At 41.5% G+C, this 17,311-nt stretch overlaps 1 protein-coding gene across 2 annotated transcripts in view; it reads right to left on the reverse strand.

The window, feature by feature from the left end:
* Window positions 1–11,474: 11,474 nt before the first annotated feature.
* The window catches only part of LOC136631484 (leukocyte immunoglobulin-like receptor subfamily A member 5), a 49,166-nt gene continuing 43,329 nt past the window's right edge, over window positions 11,475–17,311 (reverse strand). For both annotated transcript variants that reach the window (XM_066605785.1, XM_066605784.1), the window contains one exon: window positions 11,475–12,838. In XM_066605785.1, coding sequence (XP_066461882.1) covers window positions 12,696–12,838 — 143 coding nt within the window. In that variant the 3' untranslated portion in view covers window positions 11,475–12,695. The remainder of the gene's footprint in view (window positions 12,839–17,311) is intronic.

Here is a 17,311-nt window from a genome sequence, read left to right on the forward strand (position 1 = left end):
CCATGAGGCGGTAGTGCCTGTGTCCTGAGAGGGGGGTTGCATCTCAGTGGCAGGTTGGGGCACAGGGGGAGAGGCAAGGGTGCAAACCGGAGGCGCTGAACGGCCTTCGTCCCACCTTGTGGGGTGCTTGGCCATCATATGTCTGCGCATGGTGGTGGTGGTGGTGAGGCTGTTGGTGTTGGCTCCCCGGCTGAGCTTTGCGCGACAAAGGTTGCACACCACTGTTCGTCGGTCGTCAGGCGTCTCTGTGAAAAACTGCCAGACCTTAGAGCACCTCGGCCTCTGCAGGGTGGCATGGCGCGAGGGGGCGCTTTGGGAAACAGTTGGTGGATTATTCGGTCTGGCCCTGCCTCTACCCCTGGCCACCGCACTGCCTCTTCCAACCTGCCCTGCTGATGCCCTTGACTCCCCCTCTGAAGACCTGTCCTCCTGAGTAAGCGTTGCACACCAGGTGGGGTCAGTCACCTCATCGTCCTGCTGCTCTTCCTCCGAATCCTCTGTGCGCTGCTCCCTCGGACTTACTGCCCTTACTACTACCTCACTGCAAGACAACTGTGTCTGATCGTCATCGTCCTCCTCACCCACAGAAAGTTGTTGAGACAGTTGGCGGAAGTCCCCAGCCTCTTCCCCCGGACCCCGGGAACTTTCGAATGGTTGGGCATCAGTGATGATAAACTCCTCTGGTGGGAGAGGAACCGCTGCTGCCCAATCTAAGCAGGGGCCCGAGAACAGTTCCTGGGAGTGTTCCCGCTCCTGAGCAGGTGTCATTGTGGAGTGAGGAGGCTGGGAGGAAGGAGGAGCAGCAGACAGAGGATTCGGATTTGCAGCAGTGGACGGCGCAGAACTGCGTGTTGACGATAGGTTGCTCGAAGCACTTTCTGCCATCCAGGACAGGACCTGCTCACACTGCTCATTTTCTAATAACCGTCTCCCGCGTGGACCCATTAATTGGGCGATGAATGTGGGGACGCCAGAAACGTGCCTCTCTCCTAATCGCGCAGCAGTCGGCTGCGACACACCTGGATCAGGAGCTCGGCCTGTGCCCACACCCTGACTTGGCCCTCCGCGTCCTCGGCCGCGTCCACGTCCTCTAGGCCTACCCCTACCCCTCAGCATGCTGTATTACCAGTGATTTGATTTCACAGGCAAGAAATAAATTGGCGCAAGACTGCAGCCAAATATAATTTTTTCCCTTTTTTGAAAACGAAAGGCCCCACTGCCTCTAGTGAATGAATAATCTAAGTTTAATAACTGTGCTGTGTCCCTGCTAATGTGTCACAGAACGTGAGGGTAGCAGAGTTATTAACTCTGGCAGAGCAGGTATTTTTTTTCCCAATTAAGGAAAGCAAATGGCGAAGCCAGGAGTAAAACGTAGCTGGGTGCGTCTGATTTTTAAACGTTGCACACGCAGCCGACACGTGTCCACCGCCCTTAGGACGGACAGAGGCAGGACAAATAGAATTATTTTCAGTTTTTTTCCACCAAAAGGCAGCACTGCGTATATTCAATGAACATGAGAAGTTTAATAACTGTGCTGTGGCCCTGCTAATGTGGCACAGAACGTGAGGGTAGCAGAGTTATTAACTCTGGCAGAGCAGGTATTTTTTTTCCCAATTAAGGAAAGCAAATGGCGAAGCCAGGAGTAAAACGTAGCTGGGTGCGTCTGATTTTTAAACGTTGCACACGCAGCTCACACGTGTCCACCGCCCTTAGGATGGACAGAGGCAGGACAAATAGAATTATTTTCAGTTTTTTTCCACCAAAAGGCAGCACTGCGTATATTCAATGAACATGAGAAGTTTAATAACTGTGCTGTGGCCCTGCTAATGTGGCACAGAACGTGAGGGTAGCAGAGTTATTAACTCTGGCAGAGCAGGTATTTTTTTTCCCAATTAAGGAAAGCAAATGGCGAAGCCAGGAGTAAAACGTAGCTGGGTGCGTCTGATTTTTAAACGTTGCACACGCAGCCGAGACGTGTCCACCGCCCTTAGGACGGACAGAGGCAGGACAAATAGAATTATTTTCAGTTTTTTTCCACCAAAAGGCAGCACTGCGTATATTCAATGAACATGAGAAGTTTAATAACTGTGCTGTGGCCCTGCTAATGTGGCACAGAACGTGAGGGTAGCAGAGTTATTAACTCTGGCAGAGCAGGTATTTTTTTTCCCAATTAAGGAAAGCAAATGGCGAAGCCAGGAGTAAAACGTAGCTGGGTGCGTCTGATTTTTAAAGGTTGCACACGCAGCCGACACGTGTCCACCGCCCTTAGGACGGACAGAGGCAGGACAAATAGAATTATTTTCAGTTTTTTTCCACCAAAAGGCAGCACTTCGTATATTCAATGAACATGAGAAGTTTAATAACTGTGCTGTGGCCCTGCTAATGTGGCACAGAACATGAGGGTAGCAGAGTTATTAACTCTGGCAGAGCAGGTATTTTTTTTCCCAATTAAGGAAAGCAAATGGCGAAGCCAGGAGTAAAACGTAGCTGGGTGCGTCTGATTTTTAAACGTTGCACACGCAGCCGACACGTGTCCACCGCCCTTAGGACGGACAGAGGCAGGACAAATAGAATTATTTTCAGTTTTTTTCCACCAAAAGGCAGCACTTCGTATATTCAATGAACATGAGAAGTTTAATAACTGTGCTGTGGCCCTGCTAATGTGGCACAGAACGTGAGGGTAGCAGAGTTATTAACTCTGGCAGAGCAGGTATTTTTTTTCCCAATTAAGGAAAGCAAATGGCGAAGCCAGGAGTAAAACGTAGCTGGGTGCGTCTGATTTTTAAACGTTGCACACGCAGCCGACACGTGTCCACCGCCCTTAGGACGGACAGAGGCAGGACAAATAGAATTATTTTCAGTTTTTTTCCACCAAAAGGCAGCACTGCGTATATTCAATGAATAATAACTGTGTTGTGGCCCTGCCTACACAATTCTTTCCCTGCAGTATCAATGGAGGGTGCAATGCTCTGCAGAGGCGATTTTGAGAAGAAAAAAAAAATGCAGCACAGCTAACAGCAGCCAGCACAGTACTGCACACGGTTAAATATGGCCCTAGAAAGGACCGTTGAGGTTCTTGAAGGCTACACTCACTCCTAACACTCTCCCTGCCTATGCAGCACTTCTGTCCCTAATGCCGGGTGCAACGCTCTGCAGAGGCGATTTTGAGAAAAAAAATAATTGCCACTGCTAACAGCAGCCAACACACAGCTATCAGTGGCCCTAATAAGGACCTTTGGGGGTCTTGAAGCCTACACTAACTACCAATTCTTTCCCTACAGCAGCTCCGGTACAAACAGCACTGTCCCTCATCTAACTCACACCGCATCTGAGGCGAGCCGCGGGAGGGGCCGACTTTTATATTAGGCGAACACCTGATCTCGCCAGCCACTCACAGCAGGGGGGTGGTATAGGGCTTAAACGTTGCAGGGGGAAGTTGTAATGCCTTCCCTGTCTTTCATTTGGCCAGAAAAGCGCGCTAACGTCTCAGGGAAGGAAGTGAAAGTAACCCGAACACCGCATGGTGTTCGTTACGAATAACGAACATCCCGAACACCCTAATATTCGCACGAATATCAAGCTCGGACGAACACGTTCGCTCATCTCTAGTTAAAAACAATCACTGCTGATACCAAATGTCTGACATGTTAACTCCTTTGTTACTTGCTGGTTGTCTGCTGGTTTCCTTCCCTCAGACCTGCAGCTCAAACCATATTCATTAATTGACTTTTACAAATTGTTATTAAACCTTATGGTACTAGTTAAACTGGGACTTTTGGGCATGTCATAATCTTAAAAAGATTCCTTTTATGTGATATAATAGTGAGAGAAGTATCTTTCAAACATAATTACCAACGTTATGACAACATCATTGTATGGCTTTTATCATGATAAAAATAATATAATCACTGCAGCATAAAGTGGCATAACATATAAGCGAGCATTTACTTACTATAACTCATGTGTGTCTTTATATGACATATGCAAAACAAACGCATTGGAACCGCATACTAATATGGAAACATTCTACTTGCGGTAACACAATGCACAATATTGTACATAAGTTGCTCCTATTGTTCAAATATCATGGCTTTCATTATTTATATATGATTAGATGTAACACCCACAAGAAAAAAAACGCATGCAAAATGCATGCTGGTATTAATGCATCATATGAACAGATATTTCTTATCTTTTTACAGAATGCTATTATATATCTGTTACCTAATGACCCACGTTGTGAACGTATTGAATAATCTTTATATTAGGAAGACATAAATCTTATGAATAGACATTTTCTTCAAGTTAAACCCTGTAGAAACATACAAATTACAAGCCAGCATCAAAAAGTCACATGAAAAAATATATATGTACATATATCCTTAACCTATTTTTCTCTACATTAATGGAATATTAAATCTTTGTAAATAAACGCTTCAACATTGTGTGTGCCATATCTTTTGTATCATACTTATGTTGCAGATGCATAAAAATCATATGCTGCATATTATAGTATAGCTGTTGTGAATGCATTATGTTTGTCTAGAAATTAAAAAATAAATAAATAAGAAAAAAAAAAAAATTTTTTGTGTATTCTTAACATAATAAACGCGTTGAAAACGCATTGAAACCGCATGTTACCATAATAATAGCCTTGAAAACGCATTGAAACCACCTACTATCTATCATGGTATTGCTGTTATAAAACATTAAGTCCAATTCATTTTGTGGTAATTATGCTCTACCTATCCATAAATCACATTTAAATAACATGAAAAATGCATAGAACCAATGGTAACTATGCATATTACTTGTTATATTACACCGTATCCATATAATAGCATATTCAAGATGTCCTTCTCCTATAGAAATCTAATGGATATGAAACAGAATGCCAGAATCCCTTTAAACTGCAAAAAATAATTGTTGGCTCATAATCAAAGTTTGATATGCCCGTATATGCGATGATATTCATCTTACATCAATGCTACACTAGATAGGAAGAATAGATTATAAGAGAATATATTCTTATACTCAATATATATATAGTAAATCCGTTTTAACATTAAGTCCTTCTGGTTGTCTCGTGTTCAAGGTGAGTATCCAAAAGCCCTCACGCTTGAACACTTCCGTACGATCCACTTTTTGTTTTCTATCTCTCGTTAATTTTTCTATGCCAAAATATCTTAGATTTTTAATATTTCCACCATGGGTTTCAATAAAATGTTTCACTACTCCCGAATGTTGTTTGTTCCCTTTTTCTATATTTCTGATGTGTTCCGTTATGCGGGTGCGTAACTTGCGTATAGTGCAACCCACATACATCAGTTTACATTCTATACACATTATTATGTAGATTACATTAAATGAGTTGCAATTCATATACTCTTTTATTTGGAAACATTTATCATTTGAGCTATTGCTGAAGCTATTACATTTGTATGTGTATTCACATGTACTACATCTTGTGCTACCGCATTTGACAAAGCCATTATATTTCAACCAGTTTTTATTGATGTTAGTCTCTTTAGAGGAAAAAGAACTGGGAGATAAGGTGTCATATAAATTTCTGCCTCTTTTGGCTACTACCCTTATACCCCTATCTAAGATGTTTTTGGTTATCCCGTCTTGATTTAATACAGGTAAATATTTCACAAATATTTTCTTAATGCTATGGAATTGTTCACTATATTTTGTAGAGAAAACTAATGGATTGATCTTGTCACTGTTTTCACTATTGTGTGTATCTTCTAACAGTTGACTTCTTCCTTTATTTTTCATTTTGCGGGATACATTTTTAAGTAAACGTTTCTTGTAACCCCTCTCCTTTAATCTATTGATTATTTCAACTTCCGTTTTCTCATAATCTTCGTTGGAAGAACAAGATCGTTTAGCCCTAATCATTTTACCTAACGGTATAGCATCAATTACATATTGTGGGTGTGCACTCCGTGCATGTAATATAGTGTTACCCGCGGTTTCTTTTCTGAAAGGTTTAAAGACGATTTTATTGTTAGTTTTGGATCCTATTATAGTCAGATCCAAAAAAAATACTGTATTTTCTTTCCATTCACTAGTGAATTTTAAGTTGTAACTGTTCTTATTGATATACGCTCCAAATTTTTCTAAGGTGATGTTCATATCCTCTTTCAATTCATTGTTCCAAATGACAATAATATCATCTATATAGCGAGCATATCACACCATGCGGCCCCTAAATGGATTATCATAGCAAAAAATAAACTTCGTTTCCCAAAAACTCATTGTTAAATTTGCTATAGTTGGGGAAAAACGAGAGCCCATAGGAGCTCCCGATATCTGTAAATAATATTTGCTATCAAACATAAAAAAATTATGTGTGAGAAGAAATTCAATGGAAAGTAAAATAAATTCTTTTAATGCCATTGTATAATCACTATGAAAATCTAAATGATATTTGACAGCTGATAGAGCCACATGGTGTGGTATGCTCGAGTACAAATCTACCACATCGCACGTAATCCAACAAAAATCACAATTCCAATCATATTTTTCTAGCTGTTGTATAACCATTTTGCTATCACGTAAATAACCTGGCACTCTTCCGACCAAAGCCTGCAGGGATCGGTCCACCCATGAGCTAAGGCGCTCACAGGGTGAACCGATCCCTGCTACAATCGGTCGGAAGGGAGGGGGAAAAATTTTTTTTATGGACTTTAGGTAATCCATACATCACAGCCATAGAAGGATTTTCCGGGACCAAGAAACTGGCTTCTTTTTCTTCCAATATGCCCATATTAAGACCTTTAGATATAAGATTTTTTAATTTCTTCAAACAATCATCTGTTAGATCCATTTCCATTTTTTTATACACCATCTCATTGGTTAGGATTTTATTAATCTGTGTGGCATAGAATGCAGAGTCCATAATAACGATGTTACCTCCTTTATCTGATTTTTTTATGGTTATATTCTTATCTGTGAGTGCTTTCAATTCTTTTCTTTCTTTAGATGTTAAATTATCCTTATTCTTAGCAATTTTTTCTTCTTTATTTTTTAATTCCAAAAGTTCTTGTTCTAATATGAATTGAAAGTCACTCATATAATCAGATCTAGACTCAATAGGATAAAACCTTGGATTTGGGATCTTAATGTCCATTTTATTCCTTTCACATGGTTGTATTGCGCATGTGTGTTCACTTTCCTTTTCCAGGTCTGTCAAATCTATTAAGGCTATGGTTTCATTCACACTCTTTCCCACAGATTCATTTATTGTATCCTGTTTTATACTTGATTGTTTCTCCTCATAAAATTCTAGTTCTTTCTTTATATGGAAATGTCTCTTAACAGTGAGGGATCTTATGAAGCGATTGATATCTAGGATAGTTTCAAATACATTAAAGTTGTTCTTTGGTACGAAGCTCAGTCCTTTTCCTAAAATTTTCAATTGGCTGTCAGAGATTATAAGGGGGGATAGTACTATAACATTATTACCTAATGTCTCTGTCTTCTGTCTGGATACCTCCGGACTTGTTGGTAAGCTTCTCCGTTTTTTTGTTGTTGATATCTCTTTTTGCGGTTTGGTTGCGTTACTGAATCTGGACTAGACGCTGTGCAGCTGGAGGAATCCTTTTCAGTTGCATAATCCTCCGTGTCAGTAGTGGAAAAAGTCACTCTGCTGTGTTTACTATAGCGTGGTTTACTCTTCAGTATAGATCTAGTGTTTCTATACTTTCTTTTCCAATTATATACCTCCTTTTCTTTATAGTCGGTTTCATCCCGCTGTAATTTGTTGCTTTTCACATTCAGAATTGCTTCCTCCATTTTGTTGAGATTTTCCTTCATTTTTTTATTTATTTGTACATAATTTTCATTACTGACTAATGCAACCAGATTAACTTCTATTTCTTTGATATCATTCCTAATTTCTTGTATTTTCATTTCTTCCGTGTCCACTATTAATTGCATTAATTTTAGTGAGCATTCTGATAATATTTTCTCCCATTCCTCTTTAAATACTTCTGAGTATTGAAATGTGGGTATTTTTTTTAAACGTAAGCCTCTTGGGATCATGCACATGTCTATGTATTTTTTCAGACTGTGCATATCCCACCACACTTTCAACTCTTTCTTTTTGTTTTTCTCTAGGGAAAAAATAAGCTCTTTCACTTTACCATCTTTAGTGTAGCCAGATGCAGTCTGGTTAAACATTCGGGCTAATTTTTTAAGCCTTTCTTCATTATCAGTTTCCATAGTACCTTTGTGCAGGTTATTTCAATTTTGAAGTATAGCAAGCATATATTGCAACAGATATATTTGCTGTTGCTAAATACATATGTTCTTTATGGCTGCATTTTCAACTTTGGTCCAAAAGATATCACTATGTCATCTGTGATCTATAGAAAGTTACCTCTTAAAACAATCTGTACATATGGCGATAATCAGTGGTGATTGCCGCTTTTTCGCCTCACCATAAGGTGTATCCGCCCCTTTCACTGTATGCCAAGGGATACTGGGCGGTTCACTCATAGCCCAATACGTCATTCTCTACTATCCATAATACTGCAGCAGGGTCCCGGGATCCACGCCATCACCTAGTGACGGCACAGCTTCCTCTGTACTGCGGACAAGTAAGCGGGGTGAGCAGCCAGGCACAGGGTCAGATCCTGCTGCAGGATCCCGCATGCAGGACCCAACCCTGTCGTGTGCAGGAGGCCTAAATTGTTCAAATCCCCTCCACCCACCACCCCCAAAAAAACAAAAATTAAGTTAATAGAAACTGGTCACAACTCGTAAACAATGCAAAACTAAAGAGTTACATGACAAATTCAGAATTACTACACTTAGGCCTCCTTCCCACGAACGGATTTACGCCGCGTAAATCCGCGGCAAAAATCCGCTGCGTTGCACCATGCTATTAGGTTCTATTGAACCTAATAGCACAATGCACACGATGCGTAATTCCACCGCGGAATTACGCACCGTGAAATCTCCCGTTCTCACCCGCGGCATGCTCTATTTGCTGCGGGTGTACGCGCTGACGGCTTCCATTGCAGTCAATGGAAGCCGTCCGTTCACGCTATCTCCCGCTGCAACCAGCGGAAGATAGCGTGAAAAAATGCTTCCCCGCCTACCGCTGCGCGTCATATGACGCGGTCGGCGCGTCATATGACGCGGTCGGCGCGTCATATGACGCGGTCGGCGCGTCATATGACGCGGCCGGCGCGTCACGTGACACGGCCGGCCGCGTCATGTGACGCGGTGGGCGTGTCACATGACGCGACGGCGGTGGGCGGGGAAGCGTCTTCAGTATGGGGTCTCTGGGGGGCGCCGTGACGGGCTTCACTGCGGAATATTACGCGGCGGAGGCTGTCACGCTCGTGGGAAGGAGGCCTTATACCTCCAGAGTCACAACTCTGCAACCTCCCAACCCAAACACACAAGTATGATAGCAAATCCATAAAATATAATACATTTACCAGTCTGTACAATCTCTATGCTGCTCGTTCTACAGTGTGCAGATTAATTTAGACTTCTATAAGAAAAGCTTTTACTCACAGACAAAGATTGTAAAGGATTATGAAGACTTGGCAAACTCACCTACCGCTTATAGCCACCAGAGAAACGCTTTGAGATGTTAGTTGCTGATTGAGGGAAGCTGTTCTACAAAAACCACTTCCTTATTTGATATCTGAAACTTTGATAATTATCTTATAAAATCCGCTGCATCTATATATATAAATGTTAATGTCATCTCAAACTTGAAATAGCTAGAATTTACTCAAAGCTAGAGCATAACTGTAGGTGGTACAGATGAGGCAGTCGTAACTGGACCTGAGAGGTATGAAAACATTCATCTGCCCCCTGTAAAGAGACCAGTACTAGTGTAACACAGAAAAAAGGCTGTTGCAGCATCTAGTTGCACTCTCTGTATTGCACAGCAGAGGGCAGCACATCCTTGGTCAAGATGGTTGAGAAGGAGATTTGGCCCAGACAGGAAGTGTGTGTATAGATTACCGTCAGTGCCCATGTGGGTAGAACTGTCCCTCTGTGGGTCGTTCATATGATCTGTGTGCAGGGAAGTAAGTCAGTGTGTATCCTGAGTGGAACAAGGACCAGAGCTGAGGAGATAAGGCAGTCAGGCATTGGGGAGGTGAGCAGTGGTCAGTGCTAGAGTAAGGTGTCAGCAAAGCAGTGACTACATTGCAAAATGGCCAACAGCGACCATCTATACAGGAAAGAGCACCTTGTGTTTGAAAAGCATAATACAAATGGAGCCGCCTCCTCCTAGACTATTGTGAGCCCCGAGTTGTCCTGTTGAACTATTCAGATATTACCTTCAGTTTAATTGTAAGAGAATGTTCTATTACATAGTGAGTAGAAATGAGCGAGCACGCTCGGTAAAGGCAGATACTCAAGCAAGCATCGCTCTTCTCGAGTATCTGCATACTCGTCCGAGCTAACGCCTGTGTGAGAGCGGCCTGAATAGTCAGCTGTGCAGATTTCTTACAGTCTTCTGCTCACCGACTACCTACATGTAACACTGTTAAAGATACATGATCATTAGGGATTAGGAGTTTCAAGTTATGTCACTGCTTAAAAATAAAGCTGCCGGGTTGAAAATGCAGCCCAAAGTGCAGGCAGCAGGTTATAGATCAGGAGGATCTGAGCAGATTGATATAAAGTTTTATGGGGAAAGATTCAGTATAACTTGTATTTTATTCATTTATATCTTTGCTCATTCTGAGCTGAACAGTCCAATGGGCGGAGCTATCAGTGATTGACAACTATTTGTGTATGATTGCAAATACAGGAAACAGCTGTCAATCACTGATAGGTGCGTCGTCCCTTATCCTCAGGATGGCAGCCCCCTGCAAAAGTCGCTGGCATAAAAATTAGCAGCTGAGACTGTAAAATAAGAGTTTTAAGGTATTATTCCAGCATAGTTCTCCTAGGACATAGACTGCTGCAACCTGCTGCTCATCTGTTTTTGCCAACACAAGCTGCAAGATATAGAGACTGTCCCAGTTTACAGCACCTACCAGTCTTTATGTCGGTGAATGGAGCCCGTCACCACAACAGCAAACAATATAAAAAAAAAGACAAAACTTCTATTTCTTTAAAATGCTTTAAAGACATAAAAATCCTCTTCACATATACATTAATAATGACCTCAGTGTGTGCGGTCCATGCAAGCCAATGTATATGTGAAGGGGATTTTTGCATCTATAAAGCAGTTTGTAGAAATTGATATTGATATTGTCTGAATACACCACTAATCAGCAGGAAACACATATTAAACTATTTAGGTGATATTTATATACAAAACAAAAAAAAGTGGGAATCACTAAATAGTAGTAAACATATCGGAGGCTGCAGTCAGCACACCTCTAATGTAGATGCCAGAAAGAAAAGGAGCAAAAACACATATATTCAAGGAAACAATGTTAATGTGCAACAAAAAGTAGTATATAAAAGCTAAAAGAACAAGTGTGTCATTCAATAATGTACAAATCTTTATTCAGCAACAAAAATGTAGAATACAAAAATAGCTAAGTAGAAAATTATAGAATCGGAAGGGATCTCCAACATCATTGGGTCCAACCCCCTGCTCAATGCAAGATCACTAAATCATCCCAGACAGATATTTGTCCAGCCTTTGTTTGAGCACTTCCATTGAAGGAGAACTCACCACCTCCACTGGTAACCTGTTCCACTCATTGATCACCCTCACTGTCAGAAAGTTTTTTTTTCCTAATATGTAATCTGTGTGTCCTCCCTTTCAGTTTCATCCCATTGCTTCTAGTCTTTCATTGTCTTTCCTTGTGCCCACCGGTGCCCCCCTTATACAAATGCCGACTGCTATTCATCCCAACACCTCCATACATGTGAATACTGTGCTTAGCTGAGCATTTGCGTAAGTTCAGCGGGATAAGTGAAATAACCCGCTGCCCGACACTTCTGCTAGTGGCTTCTTTCCTGTGGAAGCAAAAGATCGGGCATGTTAAAATCCCTCATGCCCAATCCTTCTTTTCCAGAACATTAACCATTGGAGAAAGTCTGACAGTCTCATACACAATAGTCAACTGCCCCAGCTGGTTCAGCCAACTTTCCTCTAATGTGTATGTACACCTTTAAAGCAAACATAAATGGCGGAAGCACTGCTCTGACTACCTAATGCACAGTATGCATTGGCAGTCTAAGACACTATATGCTGATCTGATTGTCCATCACGGCTGATGTGGACAGCATTGGATAACCAAAGCAGGCATAGTGTCTCAGACTAATGATGCTTAATAACTCACAGTGTACATCAAGTAGTTAGAGAAGCTGCTGCAGCCATCTTTGTTTGTCCAGAACTGGAGGATTGCTTTAAAAATATAACTGCAAAGCAGCTGGCTCACTACATCGGGGAGCAGAGACCAAGCACGTGCCCACCTCAAAACATTTCTTGAGGAGGATGCAAAAAAAGCTATTCAATAGAAACTGCAGGTGGCGCTGTCCTAACATTAGTTCTGGAATTTCTGAAAATTGGAGCTTTTTTTTTTAAATGAATGTGAATACAAAAACTCTTTAGAATTATGAGATGGATTTGACTATAAACCATATTCTTTGTGTGCCGCCCCCTTTAACAGCAGTACTGAAAAATAATGTAACAACAAGGAAGCTGAGCTGGCTTTCTAAAAGTTGAGTTCACATTCGTCTGTGGTTGGACATCAGTTATCCTCCGCTGTCCGCTTCTTCTCTCTGTAGCAATATTCTGAGACAACAACTATGATCATTACAAGGAGAGCTCCAGCTACAGAGATGCGGATCGTGTTTCCTCTTGTGTAATCCCTCTGCTTTTCTTCAGCAGCACCTGTGAATGATAGAAAAAGTCTTTAACCTTTCAGAAGTGCTTATAGAGTACTCAAGATTCAGCAAATAAAAGTTATTTTTGTATACTAAAAATCTACACAATTTTCTCATACTTTGTATTAATTCCCTGTGATTTTTAAGATCTCTGCCTGAGGTTATTTAATTGTTGACTTGAGAAAGCTAACATGAGTATCCATATAAATATCAATTGTCACACAGGTACAAAACAGAGAAACAAGATCCTCCTCAGGGTGGCGTCACAACTTTTTTTCTTACTGAGAAGCCTGCAGATGTGATCCAACCGCTGGAGATTACGGAAACACCCGTGGTGCCACCCTTATACATATTCTATAACCCCGCTGAAGTGAATGGTAGTTAGAGAAAGAGAATAGCAGAGCGCACTGGACTGTTTACATAAGTTCCATCCACTTCACTGGGAGTTACAGAAGCAGAATAAGGATGCCAGCTCAACTGTTTCTGTAACACCCAGCGAGGTGGTCAGGAAACATATCTTAGTCATGGTAAGGTGAGATAGGAATACCCCTTTAAGCTTTTTTACTGTGTAAGAGTAGTAAAACATAACTATATCAATTTGATATCACCACAATTGTACTGGCCTACAGATTACAGTGACCACAACATTATTACACAATGAGCACTGTAAAAACCAAACTCAGAAAACATCCCCAAATTATTTTCGTTACATTTCTGGGTACATTATATGGTATATTAAATTTTGGCTTTAAAAATACAACTCATGCTGCAATAAACAAGCCCCATATAACTATGTCAATTTAAAAAAAGTTATGGATTTTGGAAGGAAGAAATAAAAAAAAACACCAAAAAGTCAACACCAAAAATTGCTTTCACTGGAAGGGAGTAAAAGACACATTTTTGCTAACAGCTGTAGTGCTGCCTGTACAGAGCATTGTTGCTTTGAGGTTTTCAATGTGCTCCCTGTAATTAATAGGGAAAACGTTTGGTAAATGTGTCAAAATACTAACGAATAAGGGCCCATCTAGACGCAATGGTTATCGCTGAAAATTCGCTTAAACTGTTGAAAGTAATGTCTGCTATGAAATAGTAATAATAAGATTATGGTATTACTACTACTTTAAATAACTTCTCACTGCCACAAATGCTTACCGTAGTTTAACCCCTTCCCGCCCCTTGACGTATGGGTACGTCATGGCAGGGTGGTACTTCCCGCAAAATGACGTACCCTTACGTCATAGGTATCCAGCAGCGGGAGCCGGCTGTCAGTGATAGCCGGCCTCCCACTGCAGCAGCGGGGGGGCATCGGAGATGCGCCCCCTCCGCTGCTAATCTCTTCCCTGCCGCGATCTAAGTAGATTGCGGCATGGGAAGGGTTCACAGAGGGAGCGCACTCCTTCTGTGAAGTTGCCGAGCTCTCGTGATATAATCGCAGAGAGCCCAGCCTGTCGCCATGGCAACAGGACACCAGATACTGGCGTCCTGTGTTGCCAGAGCCTATGATTGCTGTATAGTCGATAAGGCATGGAAGGGCAGTAGCTCTGCCATGCCTTATCACAGCAATCATCAGTACAGTGTTGTAAGTCCCTCAGAGGGACTCAAGTTGTGTAAAAAAAAAGAAAAGAAAAATGTAAAAAAAAGAAAAATGTAAAAAAAAAATGTAAAAAAAACTTTTTTTGTGCTTTTTCTAATATTAGCAAAAAACTAAAATGGCACATATTTGGTATTGACGTGTCCAAAAAGTTGAACACGCTTTTTATTTTGTACAGCAAAAAGCGTTAAAAAAACACTAAAAAACAGAGGCAAAATGCTAACTTTTAGCATTTTGCCTCCCAAAAAAAGCAATAAAAGTGATTAAAAAAGCTGTATATTCCCCAAATTGATACCAATAAAAACTACAGCTTCTCTCGCAAAAAATAAGCCCTCACAGAGCTCGAATGCAGCGATATAGGAAAAAAAAAGATTTCCAAAAAAAGGGTTTTTATTGCAAAAAAGTGGAAAAACCTAAAAAAAATATAAGAATTTTGGTATCGTTGTAATCGTACCGACCAGCAGAAAAAATGTATTGTGTCATTTATGCTGCATGATTAACGCTGTAAAAAAAAACCCCAAAAATCTATGGCAGAATTGATGCGTTTTCTCTCCATTAAAGGCAATGCACAGACCTGCATTCAAGCGTGTTTTAGCACGTATGTGGGTGCGCACTTATGTATGCACCTATACACGCACCTATATTTTTTTTAATAATTAGTAAAACTTTTTAAAACTTATTTTTACTTCTTTTTTATTCCCCAGGGGGACAATAGCTTGTGATGCTTTGATTGCTCCTGCAGTATGATGTAATGCCATAGAATTACATTGTACCATGCTCTGATAGGCAGTATATCAAACCATGCCGTAGGCATGGCTCGATAGGCACTCTGCAATGGCAGCCTTGGGGCCTTTCAGTAGGCCCCTGGCTGCCATGACAAGCGCATGGCAACCTGCAATCTTACTGCGGGGGACAATGTGGGACTTCCGAACATCCGTCGGGGCATTTAAATACTGCTGTCAAAATTGACAGTGGCATTTAAAGGTTTAAAAGCTCAGATGAGCGACGCGGCTTATTGGAGCTGTTGCGGGTGGTTTCCCGCTGTTTTTTTTGCCCTGCGATTTTTTGATCATACATACCCTAAAGCTGCATGATGTAGCTACAAGTCCTGTAGTGTTAAGGGGTTAAAAAAAATTAAGTGTAAAATGAAAAAAGAATTTCCCCCCAAACACTTTAAAAATAAAAGATACACGCTGCCCCTCTCTGCAATGGGAGGAGGTGGGACGGGAGCTAGTGCATTGAGCTCACGCCCCCCTCTTTGCTCTCGCCAATGTTTGGAATGGGAGGGTCAGGACGGGGCGGAACTTAGCGAAAGTCAGTAGAAAAGGCAGATTATGAAACCAATGATTTACAATAGTTTCCTTCGTATTAGTGACATTTTCACTGTTTTCGAGAGAACAAAAAATCGCGGCATGCTCAATCTTTCTGCGATGTGTGTTTTTTTTTTTTGCTTTATCTCCCATGTTTTCCTATGGAGCCTGCTTTTTAGCGCATCACAACAAACATATGTTTATCAGTAGGAAGTCCTATTGATAAAAAAAATTGTGCATGCGGCCATGATGCGATATGAGATTATTCTCCAAAAAAAACATTACTGACACTCAAAAATAGCGGGAACAAAGACGTGATTTTCCCCGATTTGCTGACGCACAATTGCAATCGCCCACGGGAAACTAGCATTTTTTCTAATTTTCCAGTTATGATAGTATATTACACTATCACTTACAATTGCAATCACAGGGCATGGCAGGCCTGGATACCATTGTCTGTTATCTGGTTGCCATGGTAGTCCCTTAATTACATAGTGGATGGCTGATGACGGCACAGTGAGGGGGGAGGCGCCCTCTTCTAACCCTTTGCATGCTGCGATTTATGTTGATTGTTGCATGTAATGGGTTATCAGTGGGGATTGAGAGCTCACTGTCATTTATAGCTGACTCCAACTGTGGGATTCTGCGGGCTCACTTCTCAGCCTGTACTATTCAGAGGACGTCAGTTTAAGTTCTGTTGTGTTAAGAACCATGCACTCAGGATGTAAACCTACATCCTGCGGTGTTAAGGGGTTAAATGCATAACATCATTAATATCTTTTCTTTCTTTTTTACTTAAAAAATCTCAAATTTCAATGATTTCATGAACATAGGAAAATTATTTTCCATTTCTCTTTTTTTTAGAAAACCTAGTCTCCCTTTGCATCCCATCCATATGAACGTATGTACAGTACATTTTCACTTACTTAAATTTTGTGTTTATACCATCCTATGCTGAAAACAATAAAGGCCCATTTACAAAAAGCAATGATTGCTAAAAAAAATACGCTAAAAGGCGATCATTTTAGCGATAATCGTTGCACCTAAATGCGCGCCCATCATGCATGTTTCATGTGCTACTAGCTGATCGTTAAATTCAGTCCAAAATAAAAACTGTCTTTCAGCCTTATCAGTAGTTCTCCATGGGGAGTGCTGATAGCATTGTTTCCTGCTGTAGAACAAAGGAACTGAAAACAGATAAAAGCCCTAGGGCTATTAACTGCATTCAGCTAAGGGCGCATTCAGGCGACCGTATATCAGCCGAGCATTCATGCCGGCCGATATACGGCGTCTCTCTCTGCAGGGGGAGGAGGCTGGAAGAGCCGGGAGCAGTGCTCTGAGCTCCCACCCCTCTCTGGCTTCTCTCCACCCCCCTGCACTATTTTCAATAAGGAGAGGCGGGACAGGGGCGGAGCTAATTCCCAGAACTTAGACTCGCCCCTGTCCCGCCTCCTCTCATTGCAAATAGTGGAGAGGGGTGGAGAGGAGGTAGAGAGGGGGCTGGAGCTCAGAGCACTGCTCCCGGCTCTTCCAGCCTCCTCTCCCTGCAGAGAGAGACGCCATATATCGGCCGATATAC

This window comes from Eleutherodactylus coqui, chromosome 6 (genome assembly GCF_035609145.1).
Source record: "Eleutherodactylus coqui strain aEleCoq1 chromosome 6, aEleCoq1.hap1, whole genome shotgun sequence".
NCBI lineage: Eukaryota > Metazoa > Chordata > Amphibia > Anura > Eleutherodactylidae > Eleutherodactylus > Eleutherodactylus coqui.